Genomic DNA, 23,366 nt, shown 5'->3' on the forward strand with positions numbered 1-23,366 from the left:
TAGTGCGTTTTCTCCTATAATTATATGTGCATGGTCTCCATAACTGCAATTGTGCGCTGTACGGTATGACGGCGGTATCCACGGGTGTGGTCCCCAGGGAGGACTGTGGCCCCCCCACTGAATGTCTAAAAGGAGGGTGGGGAGGCCGGTACCGAAACCTCGGTGCCAGCTGACGTGAAAATAACAACTCCCCTCCATCATCTTTGTTGCTGGATAGAAGCGTAGGAGAAGAGGGGCCTCAGCGCCGCTGTGGCCAGCAATGTATCGGTGCCAAGGAATGGGGAATAAAGGTGGAAGAGACAGTGAGGTCCTTGTGATGGAGGTATCTCGGTACTGGTGAAGATGGTGCTGTTAATGATGGCACCATAAGTGGTGCCAATGTTGACTGCATGTCCATCAGCACCCATGACTGTTGTGGCACTAATAAAGTTGTAGCACCAGCAGCTGCATTGATGGTACCAGAGTCTGGTGCCAGTGGAGATTGTGGTGCAGACTGAAGTAGCCTCAGTACCGATGGTTCTGCCTTTGGTTTCTCCGTTGCCACAATGGGCACTGAACCTCTTAAGGCTTGCACATTTAGGTCTTACCTCGGTGCAGGGTTTTTGCGTACCCTGTTTAGTGATGTCACATTGGGTGCCAGACACACCGAGTGCATCATTGCGGTGCGGCCTCGACTTTTGGTGCCGATTTCTCAGTAACGCGCTGCTTGGGCAACTGTGATTTATGAGATAAAGAGGAGGCGCATTTCTTAGGGGATTTTTCCCCGTCAGCTTTCTGCTTTTCAGGCTGTTGAGTGCCTGGATTGGAGGCCGGGTGCTGTGCTTTTTCAAGCATAAGCATCTTAAGGCAGAAGCCTCTATTCCTACGCATACACACCTTAAGCTTGGCATACTGGTGGCAATCCTGCTGCACGTGACTCTCACCTAGACATTTCACACACCTTGCCCATCTCCAACAGACAGTCATCACGTCATTACAGGTGGAGCAGCGTTTAAATCCTGGTGATCCAGGCACTTCTGTCCAACAGGGCAAAGCTGGAACAACGGGGGGAAAACAACTTGGACAACAGATTTGTTTGTTTGTTTTGTAGAGGCTTTCTTTGAGGGGAGAGAGGGGAGGAACTTTGTTGGTTTCATCTAAGGGAAGAACAACATGAAAAGATGGAAACAAACTATTTATCTAGAGAAAACAATGCTGAGTGAATAGCACTGCCGAGCTCTGGGAATGTTAGAAGGAATTGAGGGGAAGGTGCTTGTGCATGTGCAGTTGCACCACGCTGCACATGTGCACCCTGCTCACCACACATGCATGCCCCCCCCACCAGGCACTACTGTAAAGAATCTGGTCTGCAGCATGGGGACACACCGACACCTGCTGTGGAATACCAACAGGGAAGTCTCTTGAAGAAAAAGTATGAGCACTAGTCCCTCTTCGGCCTTTGCTTACCCTAAGGCCCAGACAGAGTTCCCAACTTGATAATCCATGTAACTCTGAAATGGCTTCTCCATAGCAGAACTCAGAAATCACTATCTCAGCATGCATCTCTCAACCCACAACACCTCCCCTGGTTCATTAGCGCCAGCTGCTAAGAAGCACCTGAAGTAACTATGCAAAAGACAATAATTAAAAGCAATGAAATCAAATAATTTTAGTCCAAATTGGGAGGTACTGGTGAGAAAATGTTCTGAAAGTCCAAATAGCTGATCCTTTAAAAAAGAAATCAACCACTGTGAGAAAGGGAAAAAAAACTCAGAGCTATTTTTATGTGACCCACAAAAATAGCTGTATTTAGATCTTATATGCAGAGTTTGAAAATGTACCTGACATATACTAGCCTAAGGACCAAGTCCATTAGCAGGGTGAAGAATAACTGTGCTTTCCTAACTCTTGCAATGTAATGTGCCCTTTCACTTGGGTACTCAGTTCATTTCACTTAGCCATTAAACGGTAAATTTTAATTGTGTAATTTATTAAATCTCTTGTTTTAGTTACTTTCTCTCTTCTTGGCTTCACTCCATTTTCCTGCTTTTTCTCTTCTTAATAGACTACTTCATGGTGCCTCAGGTTCAATGTCTGTTTCCTCTTTTCCTCCTCTCCACCTTACCTTCTATCTCTCCTTACATCATGCTCTCTGCTTCTTCCACATCTTCACAAAAATCACACAGTATTAATGGGAAAGAGAAACATGGGACTAATCCCATTCATCTTTTCCACTCAATCCCATAGGCTTGAAAACATTAATCTGACAATGAACAGTCAGAGGGCTACACCTGCTAGCCACAGACCAATACAAAAAGATAAGTATATTTTTGCTTATGCGCATTCAACTTCGGTTGCTGAAATGCATGTGAGGATGCAGGCATCATCCACCATATCAGTCTTCAACTAATTGGTATTAATAAATCTGAATGTGACCTCTCCCCCAGTTTTCCATGGCTGAAAAGATTTCCAACTGTCCCAGCCACAGCATGAATCTTTCTCACCAGTGGTTGCTTCTGCTGCTGCTGCTAACAGCTTCCCCAAAGAGCAGCAGAATCAAATTGACTTTATTCTTGCAAAATTTCACTTTGAGGAAGCTTGTGAAAGCTGTGACACCCAGCAGAAACCCTGGACCTGTTTGCAGGCTTAAGACAACACCACTGAATCTTTTTACACACAGCTCATGTTTGGGAAGTCAGTTCATATGAATGAATAGTGATAGAAATGTAGCCGTGTTAGTCTGGTGTAGCTGAAACAAAATACAGGACTATGTAGCACTTTAAAAACTAACAAGATGGTTTATTAGATGATGAGCTTTCGTGGGCCAGACCCATTTCCTCAGATCAAATAATGGAAGAAAATAGTCACAGCAATATATACCAAAGGATACAATTTAAAAAAAATGAACACATATGAAAAGGACAAATCACATTACAGAACAGAAGGGGGATGGGGGGGGGGGGGGAAGGTGAATGCCTGTGAGTTAATGATATTAGAGGTGGGGAAGGGTAGATGTCTGAGTTAATAGTATTAGAGGTGATAATTGGGGAAGCTATCTTTGTAATGGGTAAGATAGCTGGAGTCTTTGTTCAGCCCCCCGCGGAGAGTGACGAATTTTAGCATGAATGCCAGTTCAGAGGATTCCCTTTCAAGTGCAGATTTGAATGTCTTCTGAAGTAGGATGCAGGTGAGTAGGTCATTGAGACAGTGTCCTTTCTGGTTGAAATGGCAAGCAACTGTTTTTTCTTTGTGATCCTGTCTAATGTCTGTTTTGTGGGCATTGATTCTTTGGCGAAGTGTCTGAGACGTTTGTCCAATGTACATAGCAGACGGACACTTTCGGCACATGATAGCATAGATTATATTTCTGGAGGCGCAGGAATATGTATTCTTGATCTTATAACTCACTTGGTTAGGCCCAATAATGAATGAGTGCTAGAAAACTGATTTAGAAAGATTCTTCAGAAGTAGATGGCATTTGCCTTTAAAAGCTTCCTACTACCTGCCAAAAAGTACTGGTGAAGACCTCCCAAGCATGACTGTGTGGTGATGTTGGGGTGGTGGTGGTGCATATGGGGGAGAGGCTAGGGAGAAATTACAGCCCAAAGTGGCAGGTTCCCACTGGTCAAGAGGATAGCTGGGTGAGAGGACAAAAATAACTTCAGAAGTTTGTGATAGAACCAGAGAGAAACTGCACAAGCAGCCAGTTTTACTGCTGGAAATGGTGCTATTGGAAGCATGACACAAAACTGGCTCCCTTCATGGCCACAGATTAGTGCCTGAAAAAGGGTAAACAATTGTTCCCACTCCCAGAAACAAGTGGTGCTTCACACCAATTACCTCTGTTTTAGCAGAGAGCCATTTCATGACTTGAGCCTAGCTTGTGACTAGCATATGACCTGAAACTTTGGCATTGATCATCCTTGTCAATTGTATTCTACTTTATGAAATGGCAAATGATATGCACCTTCAGCAAGTAAGAAAAGAGTTAAGAATTGACAGGGAAAGAAGTGGAGTAAAAAAATGCTCAAAACAAGAGCTGTGTATGGTATCTGTAACATGGTGTAGAGTAACAGTCAGTGCACTCATCTAAATCACTGATGCCAGCAGCCACCCAACACCCCATTCTCTTAAACAGATACAGACTGCCAGAGTGGGCAGTAGTCACCTGTTGCCTGATTGGCGGCCTCGGCTCCAGGAGGGCAGCCAGCTGGCAAGCCCTCTGCTCAACATTCAATGCTTGCTCAGGCACTTGGTCACCAGAAAAAAAACGAGGATATCTCTGTAGGATAAGGAACAGGGGAAGAAATAAACAAAACGAGGAGAAAAACCAAACCCAAAAAGGAACAGAAACAAAGCTCACAACAAGACCAATGCCAGACAAAAGGCATGAAAGCCCACATGCAAGACAGAATAGCAAGAAAAGCTCCCAGATGAAGACTCCTTCATTTCTTCTAATTGAGATCCAAAATGGACTGCAATTCTGCACTAGCAAAGCTCTGGATTCACCATCTTACGGCTAGGGAGAAACAGCTGAATTAGAGAGTCATTTAGAACTCACCGTCTGCACCTAAAACTAAGCAAGTGCACAGCTTCTGTCTGACATTCACATCCAAAGTAAGCTCACCACTAACCAACAGGCATGGCTATAGTACCCATAGCAGCTCCATCCTTGGTGCTTGCTTCACCCCAGCTCTTTTTAAAAAGGATTTTCTTTACTGAGATTGACAGACCTATGCACAATGGTTTGCATTCCTCATGCTTTGTGCACAGAAACACTCATTTTGGGGTAAGGCAGTCCAAGTTCTATGAATTCAGCTCCCAGCAATGACCTCATTGGCTCCTTTAAAATACTGGGATGTAGAAAGCTGTAGGGCTTATGAAAACTAAGGGACTCAGCAGCGCTGGCTGGAGCCAGGTTTACTGAAAAATTTCATGCAAGCTTCCCACTCCTGCCCCAGCACCTCCACGCCACTAGCCATCCTACTACAGTTTGGCAATAGGCCTCAGTCCTCACATGCCACACCCCTTGCTCTCCTAATCTTGGCAGTGCTTGAACTCATTTTGCTAATCTGTTATACACCAATGTTGTTGTGATACAGAACAATGCCTACTGGGGTTGGCTAACAAATCCATGTGTTTGTACTTCCAGGTAGACAGGGCAATAACCCTGAGTATCATGCAGTTCCCAATAAGCTATGTTGCAGGAGGGATGAAAAGTAAACAATGGCAAATATAAACACATCTGTATGCTACCTATGGTAGGCTCAGTCTGTTGAGATAATCCCAAATGGATGACTGTGTGGACTGCCAGATAAAATATGCTATGACAACAAGCAGATAAGGTGGGTGAGGTAATATATCTTTTATTGGAGCAACTTCTTTTGGTGAGAGAGATAAGCTTTTGAGACCAATAAAAGACATTACCTCATCCACCTAGTCTCTCTAACACCCTGCGATCAACATGGTTACAATCTCACTGCCTTGGCAAAAAAACAGAGCCCACAACTGTGCTAAAAGCCAGTTACTGGTCATGCTTTTTTCCCATTTAGACACATTAACCAGTTTCACTCTTTCTACTTTAAGCATTTTTGTCAGCCCCATTCACTCCCTCTTACTAATCAAAAGTAAAACTAAAGCCTGTTACAAAACACAGGGTTCCTGTGTTGCTGCAGACAAGCTTATTAAGCTTCCAATGGCAGTCCAAAAACATGTTGCCCACTTGGCAGGTGCATGAGACTGCTGAAGAGGACTTTCTTTGTAAGTTGGGGCAATTTTAAAGCTGGCTCCCAGTTATAATTTAACTTATGAACTTAACTTCAGGTGGCAGTTAACTGGTTAATCTGAACCCAGTTCTTTCAACTGCATAGTCCCTTCCTTGCATACTTTAAACCTCCTTTCACTCTTCTCATTGACAGAATATTTCATGATGAAGGCTTCCTATCCTCTGTAGTAAAGCAACCTCCTCTTCCTCCCTTGTAACTTGGCCATTCAGAAGGCAAGTTGGAATATTAGAATACCAGCTGTTTAATGAGTCAGAAAGCAGCCATGGAAACCATGCAACCATGTGCTAGAGAGCGGACACAAAACATAACCCTTCTTATTCTGCTATAGCCATAGCGAACTATTAAAAAGAGGTGAGAGAGAATAATGGGGGGGGGGGGGAGAGCTAGAGCTGATCTACAGCAAAAGAAAAGCAAAGAGTAGTTAACATTTGTGAATGCTTGTTAAGAAAATATGCAAACACCACACAAAAATAATCATTCCTAACACTTTCAGTGGCCCCAGTGTATTAATAGCAGTCCAGGGATAACTGCTTCCCCCTCCCCACACAACATTTTCCTTGGATTATTGCACACACCCCACTGCTGCACGTGTGTCATCACCATCCATGCCATTTGCTCATGCTCTTTTTACCCTTTCCTGTCTGGGACTCTGCTCCCCAAGGGGGTCAGCACCAGGCTCCCTGTTTATCTGTGGGCAATAAAGGATGAGCTTTACAACCACAAACCAAGTTCTCATTCTGGACATGTTCCATTTGATTCATCTACAATGCAGGCAGAAAAGAGACCATCATGCAGGGAAACTGTGGTGTTCATTAAGAACTAGAATTTTAAAACTCATCAACCACTTAGACCTTCAGAGGAGAAAGGGGTGGGGGAATCAGTCCACACAAGTCTATATTAGGATATTAGGTCAATTAACTAGTATACATTATTACTCAAACTGGCATTACCATGGGGGAAGATAATAGAAATACTCAGTACAGTCACACAGTAATATAAGATCAGATGGAAAGTTTAAAAGAGGTGGCAGAATTAATGTGTCAAAAGTATAGAGAAATCATTTTCAAAAAATAGGTCAAGAAGGATGCAGGCTAGAGTGAATAATGGCACTGTAGGGGCCAAGACAATCTCATGAAGAGAGGTCATTTTGTGTGAAAGCTATTGCCCTCAAAACCAAATCTCTAAATTGGGTATTCATATATGCTTTTTTTTAAAACAAAATAGAGTAAACAGTCCGCAGACCAAAGGGAAGAAGCAGAGTTTTCCAATTTTGTTTGCGCAAAGAGATATATTTTTTAAAAGGCTCTCCAAGAATGTAAGGGAGATGGGGGTAAATTCTTAGCTGGTTTCAGCAGTAATCAGTTGTCATGGCTTAAATGAGCAAGCCACACAGGACGGACTAGATATTTGGAGGAGGTGATGAGTAGAGAAGACTTAAGACACTGTGTATTTTATTCAGAAAGGTACGGTCTATGTATAGCACTGGAAGACAATTTCTACTTAGAAAATCACGTCCATTAACAAAGTATATCACCGCCTCTCTGAGAAGGTAATACTTGCCTATCTCACAGAGATTATCAGCTTATACCTTTAAAGTGTTTACAGAATCAGAGTGCTGTGTAAGCGCTACATGTCACTATTATGTTAAAGATCTGATTTACAGATCATAGTGCCCATTCTGCTATGTCTAATTGCTGCTATGTCTAATTGCTGCAGCACACAAAGCACAAGTCTTCTCTCAGTTTTCAGGTGTAAGCTGACCTACAGAAAAGGGTGTTTTCAGAATTTAGCTATACAATTCCCATCCATGTTAGGGACTAACAGAATTGAATACCTATGATTAAGGAAGGAGACTTTAAAAATACAGCTCAAAGATGTACTAACCATATATGAGCTGATAAAGGACAAATGTCTTCAAAACATTTTAGATATATTTAACCAGAAGGCCAACAATTCATGTGTCTGTACTTGTAGGTATGGCTTTTATAGCCCATATACCCAGTGTGTTACTGCTCTACCCGAAATGCAAATCTGTATTCAGACACATTGAACTGAAGCTGCTGGAAGAAGCAGGAAAGGAGTAAGCTGCACAAATGCCTGCTACTTTAACAAAAGTACCTCACTCAAGAGCCCCAGAAAAATGGCTACCAAGACCAGGAGGAAAAATGCCTACTCACACCTCTTTGACTCAGGATGGGAAGTAAGGATTTAAAGGGCAGGAAAATGGCAGCCTTCAATACAGGGAGATGACTACCCAATTTCATTCCCCATCCTGCTCCAGCCAGACAAGCCTCCCTTTTGGAGAAACTGCCTTGGAATGGTGAACAAGCCATGGTGAACAAGCCAAGGGTAATAATGGGTCAAACACTTCCCTCAGACATGAATATATCTCAAGACTGCAATGGGAGTTGTGCATATGCATTTACAAGCAGAATATGGCCGTAACATTTCAAAACTCTCCTCGGCAACACAAAATTGGAAATGACTGCTATAGACAAAAACATGCCTAAACTAAAATGTCCAGAATCTCTACTGTGCCAAAAATAGTATTGACGACAGTTTTTTGATATATTCATTTTCTAGCTGTGCTACTGATTTAGGAGATCCAAAAAGAGCCACTCATGTGGGGAAAGGAAATTTAAAATTTATAAAGAGAGGAGACATTTTGTCACTGATTTAGTGACCTGTGCAAACAGGAAGGAAGAAGAGAGCATGCAGAGTCAATCACCTGCTGTCTGGGATACGATGGAGAGGAAGGTGGAGTAGAGGAAGAAGAGAGCATGATCACTTTTTTAGGGCAGGTCCGTGAACGCTCTTTATTCCTCAGCTTTATTTAAAAACAGGAAGGAAAAAAAGAAAGAGCAATAATAATAAAAAAAACTAAAAAGGGAACATTACAACTGTCTTTTGCAATACAGGGTGCAGTCTCAGAAGTGCATCTTCTGGGGGACCTTGACCCCAGATGCAGGCAACTTTTATGCCTTCCACTAAGATTCAGGACTTGAAGATATCAAAGGTCAGTCTGACAGATACTTCTAAGGGCAGCCACTAAACATGCTCATCACCGTCAATAATCAGTATCTTTGCTTTACAGTCTTACCACCAACTAGTGATGAGACTGCAAAGAAGTGTATAACTTTGTGCTCTATGAGCACAGATAATCTCTTCTCCAAACATCAGGAGAAATTCCCCATTACTGCCATGCAATGTTCAATAATATCCATTCCATCTGTTTTCAGATGTTCAGCATTTATACTCAATGTTCAGCAGCAACACGATTCGAGTCCTATCTATAACAACTAGGGATGTAAGGGAGTAGTTGACTATCCGATAAGCATATGCTTATCGGATAGTTGAGCAGTGACTCAACTAGTTGCGTCCCCACTTCTTGCTGCCTCTATCAAAGAGAGGCAGCGGGGGGAAGGGAGCAGGAGCCGGTGCTGGGGGAGCCAGCTTAAGAGCCGGTTCCCCACAACACTCTCTCGGGCAGCAGGAGAGGCAGAGGTAAAGAGGGTGTGAGCAAGGAAACAGCTGTCCCAGCTCATGCCCAGTCCCAAACACTGCACTTCTGCTTTTAAATGTACTAAAAGCCTGGTCGTGCTTAATACACTTAAAAAGCAGAGGCGCAGCATCCGGGACTGGGCAGTAGCGGGAAATCAACTGATTCCCAGCTTGCACCTGGCCTCCCTGCTATGCCTCTGTCTTTTAAATGTACTAAGTGCCTGGTGGCTCTTAATACATTTAAAAGGCAAAGCCGCAGCATGGTTAGCTTCGGGGGCCGGGAGCTAACCACACTGTGGCTCTGCAGTTTCCCCCCTTATCAACTAATTGAGTAGTTGATGGAAATTCTATCAACTACTCGATTAGCTGATTACACACAATTTAACATCCTTAGTAACAACATTCCGTTCTCTTCTTCAACTCCCCCAGGCCCGACCTCACATAAATTAACAAAGCTCTAGGGTGCTTATCAAAAAAAAAAAAATACTGTGAAGTGCAGGAATTAAGATGTAGAAATATTTTGGCTAATCTGAATATGACAAAAATGCACGTCTCCTACTTCCCCACATTCCTTGTGGTTGCCTTCCACAGTACATTTAAAATAGGGGACCCTAACCAAAAAAGTATCTGCAACATCATTTACAATGTGCATAACATTGCTAAACTGTTTCTTTTTTACCTTTGTAATGTTTAAACAAAAGCAACAAAACAAAGTGCTAAATAAAAAGTTGCATAGTAACAACACATTGAATAAACAAATTCACTTTAGTGTAAGTCATAATTTAAGGTTAAGTGACACTTACTTAACTAAGGCACATGTAATTCAAAACAATCTTGTTCAGTGTCTGGGCACCAATACTAAATCCTGACACAACAACGTTTATAAATTGGTTACTGTCCATTCAGTAGGTTATATGGAAGATAGCATCCAAAAGACACAACTGGTTCTATGTCAGCTACTGGTGTATCACAGAGCAATGTTACCAATGAAACAGAGAAGCTAGTGATTCCTGTTTCCTATCCAGCAAAGCTTATACCAGAAAGCAACAACCAGCAGTAAATGTAACCTATAACATGGATGAACAGTACTGCGAGGTAACCAATTAAAAACAATTATATATAAAGGCCTCATTTATAATGAGACTACTCCAAATTTCTGTTTTACTTCTCATACATACAGTTTTGTGGTACATGCTATAACAATGCTTATCCCAGTATAGCAAAACAAAACACTATATATATGCGCTTGGGCATAAGGTGGTATCAAAAGTACACACATACCTATGTGTCCACATACTCTAAAAATATACACACCATATCCACATTATCCATATATATTTCTTATCTGGCAGTGCTCCAAGTTTCAATCAGAAAACTACATTCTTCAACCAAAGTCCCAGGCCTAACATTCTCAGACCCACCTATGGGACTTAACACAATTAGCAAATAAAATCGGCCCATCTGGTGTACGAGGGAATGTGCAGACTAAGGAACAGATGGGGCATGAATGTGTGGATGTCTAAGTAAGGTGGCCACGTAAAAATGTTTAGCCCACTGGGCCACCTTCAGTCCATGCATTATGTTTTTCCAGGATGATGGGTAAACATCCTCCCACCCAAAAACATAATAATTGGTGGAACGTAGGAGAAAGGAAGAGCCTGAAGCATGAGCCTGGTGCTTAAACCAAAGTAAGCAAGAGCAATACTACGAGTAACAGGCCATGTCAAAAGCAGATGTTTGCCTGCAAGTCAATGTCTTTCAGCACTAGCACTGCTAGCACTGATAAAAGCACATGAAGTATGTAAATACATTTCATCAGGACAGTACAGGGACACCCAGCTAAGTACATGATAAAATAGTTGTACTTCGTTCAACAATAAACCTAACTTGAGTGCCTTCATCTCTTATCTGAGTCTGTGGTCTTTGGGGCTCTCATGAAGTTTATTATACTAGCTACTAGGGATGTGAATGACTAGTGGACTAGTCACTTCCCCTTCACCCTTGCTGCCTCTATCAGAAAGAGATAGCAAATGTGTGTATGGGGATTGGGGGGGGGGGGGGGGAAAGAGAGTGCTTCAAAGCGGCAGCACCACATGAAGCCCAGGGCTAGACCCCTGGCACCACACGGTGCTGCTGCTTTGAAATGCCACATGCAGCCCAGGACCATCTGGGCTGGGTTGCACGTGGCATTTCAAAGTGGCAGCGCTGCATATAAGAACATAAGAACGGCCGTACTGGGTCAGACCAAAGGTCCATCTAGCCCAGTATCCTGTCTACCGACAGTGGCCAGCACCAGATGTCCCAGAGAGGGTGGACCGAAGACAACGATCAAGCGATTTGTCTCCTGCCATCCCTCTACAGCCTCTGACAAACAGAGGCCAAGGACACCATTTTATCCCCTGGCTAATAGCCTTTTATGGACCTAACCTCCATGAATTTATCCAGCTTCTCTTTAAACTCTATTATAGTCCTAGCCTTCACAGCCTCCTCTGGCAAGGAGTTCCACAGGTTGACTACACGCTGTGTGAAGAAGAACTTTCTTTTATTAGTTTTAAACCTGCTACCCATTAATTTCATTTGGTGTCCTCTAGTTCTTCTATTATGGGAACTAATAAATAACTTTTCTTTATCAGCCCTCTCCACACCACTCATGATTTTATAGACCTCTATCCTATCCCTCCTCAGTCTCCTCTTTTCTAAACTGAAAAGTCCCAGTCGCTTTAACCTCTCCTCATATAGGACCCGTTCCAAACCCCTAATCATTTTAGTTGCCCTTTTCTGAACCCTTTCCAAGGCCAAAATATCTTTTTTGAGGTGAGGAGACCACATCTGTACACAGTATTCAAGATGTGGGCGTACCATAGTTTTATACAGGGGCAGTAAGATATTCTGGGTCTTATTTTCTATCCCTTTCCTAATAATTCCTAGCATCCTATTTGCCTTTTTGACCGCCGCTGCACTCTGTGTGGAAGTTTTCAGAGAACTGACCATGATAACTCCAAGATCCCTTTCCTGATTTGTCGTAGCCAAATTAGCCCCCATCATACTGTACGTATAGTTGGGGTTATTTTTCCCCGATGTGCATTACTTTACACTTATCCACATTAAATTTCATTTGCCATTTTGTTGCCCAATCACTCAGTTTGGTGAGATCTTCTTGGAGTCCCTCACAGTCTGCTTCTGTCTTGACTATCCTAAACAGTTTGGTATCATCTGCAAACTTTACTACCTCACTGCTTACCCCTTTCTCCAGATCATTCATGAATAAGTTGAAAAGGATTGGTCCCAGGACTGACCCTTGGGGTACACCACTAGTTACCCCTCTCCAATCTGAAAATTTACCATTTATTCCTACCCTACAAAAACGCTGTGGGGAGCATGGGGCCAGTGGGGGACTCAAGCTGACTCCCACTGACCCCGGGCTCCATGCGGCACTGCCACTTTGAAACACTGTGGGGAGCACGGGGCCAGTGGGAGTCAGCTTGAGTCCCCCACTGGCCCCATGCTCCCCACAGCGTTTTTGCCTTTGAAGTGTAGCACCAGCCCTACAGTCCGAGCTTCCTGTGGACAGAAGATGCTCTGCTTCTGTATTGGGGCAGCAGCATGGGGTGTCAGGCATCTGGTCTTTTCCGAGAACTGGTTTTTAAGCTGGCTCTCCTTGCAGACCGGCTCCGGCCTTCCACCCCACACTGCTGCCTCTGATGTAGGGAGCTCCTGAGGAGTGGGGCCGGAGCACACTGGCTGCTGGCTCCGCCTCCAGAGATTATCAAATAGTTGCCTTATTGCTAAGAATTCATGAGGTTCCATAACTATTCAATTACATGATATCTAGCATCCCTATAATCCTCAATTACACAGCATGGAAAACTCAGCAAAATCCAGCATAAAAGATTAATCTTTTCATCAGGACACTATTAAGTCTATCCAAGAAAAGGCTAACCATAACTGAGCATCTAATCCAAGAGGGATCTTAGAGGCAGTGTCTAAACTACATAGTTTGCAGATTACACTCTGACTACTACTATGTTAGTTAAATCTGTTGAAAAACAATTCTAATAGTCAACGGCAAAACCAGGTGCAGCCAAAGACTTGCACTGCATTACTACCTACCATGGGGCTACCATCAGCACTAACACCAATTCAGTTGTACAAATAGTAACAATGGTTTTTATTTGATCTGTTTTTAATGCCCTAGTGCAGACAAAGCCTTAGTAAAAGTGACTCACTTGCCTTACTCAGAATCCCCTCCTATCTAGTGAGAAAAAATGATGATCAAACCAGGAAGCAAAGGCAATCCAGCCTCCCCTGCTCAGCCACAAGAGAAACAGGGTAAAGATAAGCTACTCTCACCTGAGGGTATATCTATACTGCACACTTGGGGTGTGTCTAGACTACATGCCTCCTTCGATGGAGGCATGTAGATTAGCCAGATCGGAAGAGGGAAATGAAACCGCGATTAAAATAATCGCGGCTTCATTTAAATTTAAATGGCTGCCCCGATCTGCCGATCAGCTGTTTGTCGGCAGATCGGGGGAGTCTGGACGCGATGCCCCGACAAAGAAGCCTTTCTTCATCGACACAGGTAAGCCTCGTGAAACCAGGTTTACCTGTGTCGATGAAGAAAGGCTTCTTTGTCGGGGCATCGCGTCCAGACTCCCCCGATCTGCCGACAAACAGCTGATCGGCAGATCGGGGCAGCCATTTAAATTTAAATGAAGCCGCGATTATTTTAATCGCGGCTTCATTTCCCTCTTCCGATCTGGCTAATCTACATGCTCCGTCGAAGGAGGCATGTAGTCTAGACACACCCTTATTTTGAAACAAGCTAGTCTGGAATAGTTATTCCGAAATAGCTTATTTTGAATAGAGCATCCACACCAGAGGAAAGCCTCAAAATTAGTCTGAGGCAGGCTCCCCTAAAGTGCCCCAGGAAGCACTGGGGAGAAATTACTTAGAATAGCCCTGGTGAGGAGATATTTCAAAATAGCAGCAGTGGAGCATCCACACTGCAGCTATTTTGGAATAGCTATTTCAGAAGAGGAATTATTCCTCGTGGAATGAGGTTTACAGAAGTCAGAATACGCTGCCCGTTATTTCGATATTTTGAAATAACAGAATTGCTGTGTAGACCTCACATTGTTATTTCAGAATAATGCTAGTTTTTCTGAAATAACGGTGCAGTATAGACACACCCTGAATCTCAGTATGACCAGACCTCACTTATCCTTCCCTGAATAAGGATTAAAATCCAAAAGTCAAGGAAAGTGCCTAAGGGTTGTAGTGACTCAAAATCCCATCCAAGTTCTAAACATCAATCTTCACCTTCTTGTCTTAAAAAAGGCAAATGGTAGAAGATAGACCCAACTTTGGTTGCGTAGCAGAAGGAAAGATAGTCAAATAGAGCAGAGCTGTAGCCAAATATATGCTCTTCTTCACTTTTTCCAGCAACTCTCTCTCTTGTATCAGGTTAGGTGAAAGATACTCAACAGGTGGAATCCATACTAATGATGACCCTGTCCTATTACCTGAGTGTCTGAAATGGCTCTTGGTTGACCACGGGCGAGGGGGAGGGGGAAGGGGTTTCCAAAGGGAGAGCTTTTTTTTTCCCCCCAGTGGAGAAGAACATGAGATGTCGATGGAAGGGACAGCAGGAATCAAGGAGGCAAGCACCGAGTCAAGAGATCTCTACATACCAGCACACTGTCCAGGCTTACTAACACTGTCAAAGTCTCTCAGAACACTTATCATAGTGTATAATATAATTTATTTGTCTCTTATTGTTTGGGGAGAAGCCTGGCACAGCATGGTTTTGACTATGGCACATGACTCCAAAGTACTGAATTGTTTGAGTTAGGGCAAACTTTTATTTTTTTTCTTATTTTTTAACAGAGTTCACAACAGATCCACAGACTTGGAAGAAGTGAGCTAAACTGGTGTTCTCTTGCTCCTCCCATTTCAAAAGTGTGCTCTCCTTATATTCTGACTAGAAACAGACAGAGGTGAATCCCCTTCTCTGAGTGCTGCCACTAAAACGACACTTCTACAACTGCTCTCACAGAGGCGATGAGGCCAATTTTACTGAAAAGTGGGGGAACTAAAGTCAGTGCAATGAATAACCCTGCCTGTTTGCAAATAAAGAATCATAAAAAAGTCTACCTTTCCAATTTCACTGCTATAAGGACCCAAACCAGAATTCATAACAGAGGAGGTAAAATTTGGTATCTGGTAATTTTTCTTTTCCAAGTACCCAGGCTTGCTCTTCTACCCATATTATGATTGAAAGTCCAAAGTTTCTTTACATGAACATTAAGACAGAAGTCTGCCATGCTCTAAAGATTGAGGGAAAGCCAGGATAAGTGGCTTATTACAGTTTCTATGAATTGTCTAAGGATTTTTAAAACTCTTTTCAGCTCCTGATGCATTACCACTGGGAAGACCAACAAAACCCACCACACTGACAAGAGATCTCCTGAAACTGCAAAGCAGATAAAACTCTCTGTAGGACTAGTGAGCCTGGATACTCAGAAGAGAAATCCTCAGGTAGCAAATTTTACTTCCTACCACTAAGGAAGAGCTGCAGTTACCCCATAGGTATGATTTATTCAATTCCAGTTGCTGACAATCATTTGGGTATATTCCATTTTTTTTCAAGTGGCTTCTCAGACATGTTCAAGGCACTATCCTATTTCATGTGAATAGTATTCTACTTTGGAAGTCCATACTAGGCTACATTTGAAGGAAATATTCCTGCAAATAAGATGAAAGGGATGGTGGTGAAGAGGAGAGAGAAATTATGCCTAACTTCTCTTGAAACATTAAGCCACTCCTAGAGAGAGATCTCAACCTCACTCACTAGTATTCAGTATTTTAAAACAAAGGCCTTTGCACAGTGGTGCTGAAGAAGGACCAGTAAAGAAAGGAAGCAGCGGGTATGTGAGCTCTCATGAGAATGACATATTGCATTAATTTGATTGGTTTACCTGTTTCCACTGAGGCATGGGAGCAAGGCGGCCCTGCTCTCGCTGTCTGCAGGATAGTTGGTTGTGAACACGCTCCTGATAAGGCAGGACAGGCTGTTACATGCAGGTCATAGGGAAAGCAGGATGGGTCCCAGAGAGGAACAAAATAAAACAGCAAAAGGCACTCAAAGAAACCAACAAAAGGAAAGGGAGGACATTAGACAGAGACAGACAGACATTTGGAAGAAAAAATGGGGTAGGGAGGAATTAATTATTAAGTAAAATTTAAAGAAAAATCAAGCAAAATAAAAATGGGACATATTCAGATTTTTGTATCACCTCCCTCCCATGTTCTCAGTTTACTCCAGTGCAGTACAGTGACTAAGGAAACATTATCTAACCAGGGAAGAATACAGTAAAGGCTACACAAACATAGCTCTAACCTATGACCAAGCAGCAGGCATTACAGGGAATGACACAGGAGGTCCGACTGTAACAGCAACTCCCAGATGATCAGGTCTAGGTTTTGCCCAAGAACAAAGCACTGGGTGGCGTGATTTAAGAGCAATGACCATGGGAAATCTCCATTCTGTGGCTAAGCAGGATATAGTGCAAGGAACAACCAGAACAAAATTCCCTGGGAAAAAGCTCACAACTCCTCTCGTTTCATTCTCTTCTAGTAGAAAACAGCATGGAAAATGATGCAGGTGTGGAGATGGAGCTGGCTTTTTAACACAAAGCAGTACGGTACTCTGGAACTGAGCATCCAACAAGCCAGTCTCTACTGAAGACTCTTCTCAACTTCTGGGGACAGAATAGCAGCACAACAGCATGTGTTCTCCTTGTTTGAACTCACAAACACTATGGCCCCAATCTGGAGCTCACTTACAAGGATGAAGTTACCATGAGAGCCAGATTTTTATAGGTACTTTGGCATTTAAAGATGCAACAGGAACCTACAGTATTTTCCAAAGCAACTATATCACATTAAAATCAATAGGAGTTAGGCATTTAGGTGTTTTTGAAAAAACCCATTAGGTGCCAGTCTTCATCTTTAGGTGCTCAAATGCCCCTATAAATCTGGTTCTAAATCTCGTGGAGTTTTCCTCTTCCATCAAGCCTTTACTCTCAATTACAAGAGTTTGTTCTGGGTGTAAATGCAAAACCAGGGTCTAGTCTTAAAAGAGTGCATCATATTACCATCCCAGTTCCTGCGGTATTCCTCATCTTCAAAACAAAAGGGTTCTACTATCCAAATTTGGCAGCTTATTGGAGGAGGTCCAAGGGATATAAAGATATAAACCACCACCTACCTGTCTCCGTAAACTTGTGGATTGCACCGGTGCATTCTCCTCGAATTTGGCCAGTAGCTGTGTTGCCATGGATTTCACCTTGTTTTGGTTCCCGATGGCAGCATCAATTCTCCTCTCTGTCAGGGCACTCACAAGCGTAGGCCTCTCTTCCCTATAGCTTCGGGGGGCTTCCTCCTAATAACCAGTATAAACTAAAAGTGAAATGGGAAATTTTCCAAACGGGTCCTTTCCTTTAAAGAAGACTTCTGCAATTCAACAGAGCAGAACCCAAATCCATTAACCTGAACTTCCAAGCTCATGTTCTTTCTTCTAGTCAGTCTTTCTGTTCACCAAATTCCCTCTCCATCTACCTGCACCCTCTTGCTTCATATTTTATTGCTACACTATTGCACTGAAGAGACCCACGGCTGAGAAGCTCACGTGAGCATAAGACAATGCAAACTGCTTCAAGCACTCTGTGAGAACCCAAAGTAGCAGCCCTCAGCTCAGCAGTTCCTATCTAGAGACACACACTCTTAACCACAGGCGTGCCAAGTGTGACATACTGAATGTGCCCCATACACTGACTCTGCAGCTAGCTTCATACCCATGCAAATCTAGGTTCTACCTTTTACCTGGGTTGAACTTCTGATAAGCCCATACCAGCTTAGCATCTGACACGGCTACTCCTCAGCACCCTACCAAAATCATTAGTGTGTGTTTCAAGAAAGCAGGATGAAAGGGTTTTCAGACATAATAAATCGCACATTGCGAATTTAAAGTATCTGATGTTGCTGGCTCTGGACATGGCACAAAACATAAGCAGGAATCTGATTGCAACCTAAAAAAATCTTGCATAAGGTACCATGCGACTGGAATATCTGGGGAAAAGGGAAACATTCAGGGAGAAGAGCATGAAGAAAGGAACCTCCTAAAATACAAAGGCTTGGGAATGAAAATAGGGAATCTATCACATGCTCTTTCCCAAGGCATTTTTTTCTATTATAATACTTACATCCTCTGACTGGCTGGTCTTTCTCCTCTTTCCTGCACCATCCAGTTCCTTCTCCTTTTTATCCTACAACAGGAAGAAAAGTGCTGAAGATATGGTGTGTTTTTTTTAAAACTCTCTGGCTCATAGTGAATGCCATTAGCACATTATACAAGTGTTTGAATTATTGTTGGCTGAGTCTCTATGCTCATTTCCCATCTGTAGGAAAGGTGGTTCCCTTAGTCTTTGGTCCTCATTTGGGAAACCAAGCCTTCTTATCTGAAATACAGCTTGTCATTCTTGGAGCTTTTCAATGAGTCAACAGGAGAAACAGTAGGTATTTCTCAGTGCAGAAAATACTCTGGACCTAAGCCCACAGCACAGAATAACCTCTCTCCTATCACTAGAAAGATTATACTTCCCAGTTTTCATCCCTTTCCCCAACCCAAAGTAATGCTGAAATGTTAAGAATGCAGCATTTCCTATATGAGATGTACAATGCCAAGCCTGTAACCACTTCATACCCCTTCCTCCCCACACACATGCACTTCTTAGCACATATTTGGCTGTCAGCCTGGCAAATTATAGTGTTCTTGGGGTTAAAGTATACATTGCAGGTTATAACTACCTTTGGAGTTCGTTTCCGGGAGATACTCTGCCCCAGTTTGCTAAGAAAAGAGATGGGAGATTTGGTACTGGCAATTAGAGCAGCTCTCTCTTCTGCATTCAGATCCAAGGTCTCTGAGAATAGAAACAGGTGTGACCAGTGAATGCACAGCAAACTCTTTGTAGTTATTAACAATAGCCAAGAAACGATCAGGAAGGGACTCACTCATTCTTTAGCAGGAACTGGGGTTTTTTTTACACTCTCCATATTAAAATGCTTTTAAAAATTTGAAAATCAATATCTCTCTGAATAGTTTTGCCCTTTTCCCTTTGGCAAATGCATCTTTTTTCCCTCTTAGGTTTTCTAAGCACTCTAGATAGTTTTAGAGTTTAAAGTAGGTCAAATTCAAATTTAAGGTACATGACTGCATCTTTCCATTCTTGTTAACAAAAAACAATCTTCCAGGCCTTCATTCCACTAACCTGAAGTTATAGATACAATCCAAGCGTTATAGCTATAAATATAAAGCTCTGTCAGAGCTTTTAAAGCTCTAGCCAGCAGCCATTTAGTAGTTAACTTTAAAAGCGCCGACAGAGCTTTATATTTATAGTTATAACGCTCAGAGCCAGGAAGGTTTCAACTTGAGTGGCTAGCCTGAGCCACTACCTGTGCCACAACATCCACATTGCTATTTTAAGCATGCTAATCAAGTGGAGATTGTATGAATTTGTCTATTCAGGCTGGCAGGCTCTCCCCCAGCTACAGTGCAGACAAACTCAGAGTAACTAAGTGTGAGTTCTTGTAGGAGGAAAGTAGACAAGAAGTTACTCACCTCATGCAGTAAATGAGTGGCTTTTTGAGATGCATATCTCTATGACTGGCTCCACTTGAAATAAGAATGTGCACCATGCACTTTTGATGGGAAATTTTTGGCAGCAGTGCTTGTTTGGTTCAAGCATGTGCCTCAGTTATCCTCATACTCCATACAAAGGATATATAGGGTTACGGTGGATAAACCACTCAATTCCTTCTCTGCCACTCAGTCCCAGGAAGACAAGACTCCAAAGCAAAGGGGAAAGAGGACGGGTAGTGTAACCCCTACAGCAGGGTTTCCCAAATATGGGTCGCCATTACATTTCAAAAGGGTCGCCAGGTGTCTCCCCAGGTGGCTCTTAAGGAGCCATTCACACATTTTTTTGAATTGCCCTGGGTAACCAGAATGTATGTCTATACCAAATCCACAATGCTGCAGAAAATCTTCAATTGCAGGCACATGCACACTTGAAATGGACACCCTGGTAGGGGCATAATGCACAGAAGAATATGAATACTGCTACCATCCCACAATCTAACACATTTGTTCTGAGTCCCTTACCGCTGGAAGGGATGGAATCCTTGAACATCTCATAGAACTGTGTGAGGTACATCACCATGGACAACTTGTCTGGCTCTCCAACAGATGCCATTTCCTTGCCGGTCATGATAGGAGAGATTCCAAGCTCCTTTTCAGCAATGTCAAATGCCAGCTGGTTGTTCTTCTCCACATTGCGTTCATCCAGAGAATCAAAATCTCTATAAGGGGGAGAAAAGCATTAAGTAGTAGTCTTCTAAAAATACTTTCAGAGTCAGTCTTTTCCTGCAGCAACTCAAATTGCCGAGGGCCCCCATTTTTTCAATAATCCTGCCATCATACTTTTGGTGTCACAGCGATGTTACTTGGCCCGTTAACAAAGAAATGTGAAGGAAACACATTGGGGAAAACTCACTCACTCACTGCCCTGCTTCGTTGTCTCTGGAGACAACCTACATTTCTTTTTAGAGAGGTTTTTTGGGGATTTTTTTGCTTTGAATATTGCATCTTCACTTCCCTCTTTGCTATACTTGAAAGCATATCAAATCCTCCCTCACGTCATTGTTTCTCTTTACTTGATCCATAGATATATCTCACATCTTTTCCTCTCCAATGCTATTTTCCATTACCGTACATCCACTTCTTTCCAATATGTCTGGCTTTTTAAACATGGTGCCTCAAACTGAATGTAGAACTTCCAATGGAGTTCTAATCAGCGACACACAGAATGGAGTATTTACGTAGGTACTTTGATCGCTTTACAAGTGATACTGCTTTTATACACACTTTCAATATTTAGTATTGCAGTATTTATCTTTGAAAATGTTGTTTTCGGAACTTGAAATCATTTTAGACTTTCATTATAATACCACTACTTACTTCTTAAATAGCACTTGTGAACAAATAGGCCGGTGTCATTACTCCCTATTTACAGATAGAGAAACTGAGGTACAGAGAAAGGAAATGACTTACCTAAGGTCTCTGAACAGTCCAGTATCAGAGCTGAGAGTAGAACCTAGGTCTCCAAACTCCAGCCCAGCACCTCATTCAGTATGTGCCAGAGTCTACACTAAGGAGCCCTACCTTGACAATGTTTTCCCATTCCCATGTGCACTTTTTTATATAGCGTCTTGCACTTATTCACAGAACAGGTTACTGCACAAGCAGTAATGTGAACTTCCCCTACTCTGTGTCTATTCAGACCAGGAAAAAGTATTTAAAAGCCATCTGAAGAAGTTACCAACAACAGGCGTATTTATAAAGCTGATGTGGATGTTTGTCACCTACAACTTAAATTGAAGCCACCAATTTCATGAAGGCCACTAAACAGCTGTTAGATGGTCATGAGTTTTGGTCACCAACTACTTGGGACAGATTTGATCAAGTGAACTAGAAGATAAAACGATGGTACATGTAACCTGGTACTCACCAAGCTATTACAAATCCCTTCCCCACAGATGAACCGCTCTAGACTTTACTTAAGCTAATTTAATTTATTTCAGTCCTTTCCCTCACACACGTTGTCAATGTGCTGTTATATTACTTCTATTCTCTAAACAATTTGAAAATCATATATTGGTTACAAATCTGAACAACATTCTCTCTCCTCTCTGAATTCTAGTAAATCAATCAGTCACTTACATTAAGTCAGGACGGTATCTGTGGATAATGGCACACAAGGCTAGGCCACTCTTCCATGACATTGTGAGATCTGTCACATTCACACCAGCATACCCATCAGTCTGCCTCTGGCACCAACCAAGCAATTTACTAGAACGAGCTACAGACTCTGAAACAAACATCACATTTTTTAGTAAGCTGTAATACTGCATTTTTCATTCATGGGAGTTCCAAGTACAACTCATAATATATATTAAAGGTGTTACTCATCCAATGAAAAGCAGCCACCTCTCTAGTAGAAAAACATGCCCCTACATCAGGAACACTATACAACTGAAATTGTTAGGGCAGGACATGACTAATAATACAGAATACAGGTCAGAATAGAGGGAGAACTTTAGTTTGCTAGAAAGTAATTACTCAAGCAGTAATTTAGATAAGTCACCCTGCCTCTTGTGAAATTCCCAGGAAATTTTAAATGACCAAAAGTGGTCAATATCTTGATTTAAGTCAGATCCAAAATATGGCATTCTTCATAATAAAATGCTCCCTAATCCCTTGCCATATTGCTTCAGATAGAAGAAATGCCAACACCTTTCTGTGACAGTTGCATTAACTTTGGAGGTCTTCCATGAAATCCCTGGCCATCCTGACCTTGTTTATCTAGGAGATGGGAGGAAGTTGCAATAACAAAACAGATCAATTTGAACAAAACACTATTCCAAGAGACACCAAAACCTTACTAAGAGTCTAAAGACACTATATAAAAGAAAAAAATTCAACAAGTCCTTTAGGTTATGGTTTCACCAGACAACTATCCCAGCTCTTAGCATAAAGCACCTAATTTCTAGAACAGATGCAGTACACTGGCACAATAATTAGACTCCATAATAACAAGTAGCGCTGCTATATAACAGGGAAAATTCAAGTAAAGTAACTTATTAATTTAATCTGACAGAGATAAAATTTAAAAAGGAGAAAGTTTTAGTGTGGAGGAGAATCTACAAAAATAATTCTCTTTCTTCATTAATTTTCTACTTTTCCCCATTATTTTTATCTGTACTTAATAAAAAATTTGCCTTCACTGCCAAATCAAGTAAAGCCTGGTTTTTCTTACTTGAAATAAGGCCTCCACTACAGGGTCAAGGTGGTGGCCAAAAACCTTTTAGGAAACAAATATTTTGAAATCTGAACATGCATTGTAATAAGGGAAATTGAGGTAAATATAATATGTTCAATTTTTAATTATGTTTGGAAGTTTAATTACATATGAAAGGTCT

At 42.2% G+C, this 23,366-nt stretch overlaps 1 protein-coding gene across 30 annotated transcripts in view; it reads right to left on the reverse strand.

The window, feature by feature from the left end:
* The window catches only part of MICAL3 (microtubule associated monooxygenase, calponin and LIM domain containing 3), a 234,511-nt gene that overhangs the window by 111,802 nt on the left and 99,343 nt on the right, over window positions 1–23,366 (reverse strand). For 17 of the 30 annotated variants that reach the window (XR_016346908.1, XM_089769369.1, XM_075896919.2 and 14 more), the window contains 9 exons: window positions 22,108–22,255; window positions 20,491–20,687; window positions 19,137–19,249; window positions 18,533–18,595; window positions 17,539–17,712; window positions 16,247–16,339; window positions 8,494–8,592; window positions 6,397–6,453; window positions 4,148–4,261 (listed from right to left, as the gene is read on the reverse strand). Coding sequence is in view for 29 of the 30 variants with exons in the window: in XM_089769369.1 (XP_089625495.1) it covers window positions 4,148–4,261; window positions 6,397–6,453; window positions 8,494–8,592; window positions 16,247–16,339; window positions 17,539–17,712; window positions 18,533–18,595; window positions 19,137–19,249; window positions 20,491–20,687; window positions 22,108–22,255 (1,058 nt within the window). In the remaining variant the exon portion in view is untranslated. The remainder of the gene's footprint in view (window positions 1–4,147; window positions 4,262–6,396; window positions 6,454–8,493; window positions 8,593–16,246; window positions 16,340–17,538; window positions 17,713–18,532; window positions 18,596–19,136; window positions 19,250–20,490; window positions 20,688–22,107; window positions 22,256–23,366) is intronic. The other 13 variants (XM_089769415.1, XM_089769419.1, XM_075897084.2 and 10 more) reach the window with 8 other exon arrangements.

Source organism: Pelodiscus sinensis, chromosome 1, assembly GCF_052426305.1.
Source record: "Pelodiscus sinensis isolate ZL-2025 chromosome 1, ASM5242630v1, whole genome shotgun sequence".
Classification (NCBI taxonomy): Eukaryota; Metazoa; Chordata; order Testudines; family Trionychidae; genus Pelodiscus; species Pelodiscus sinensis.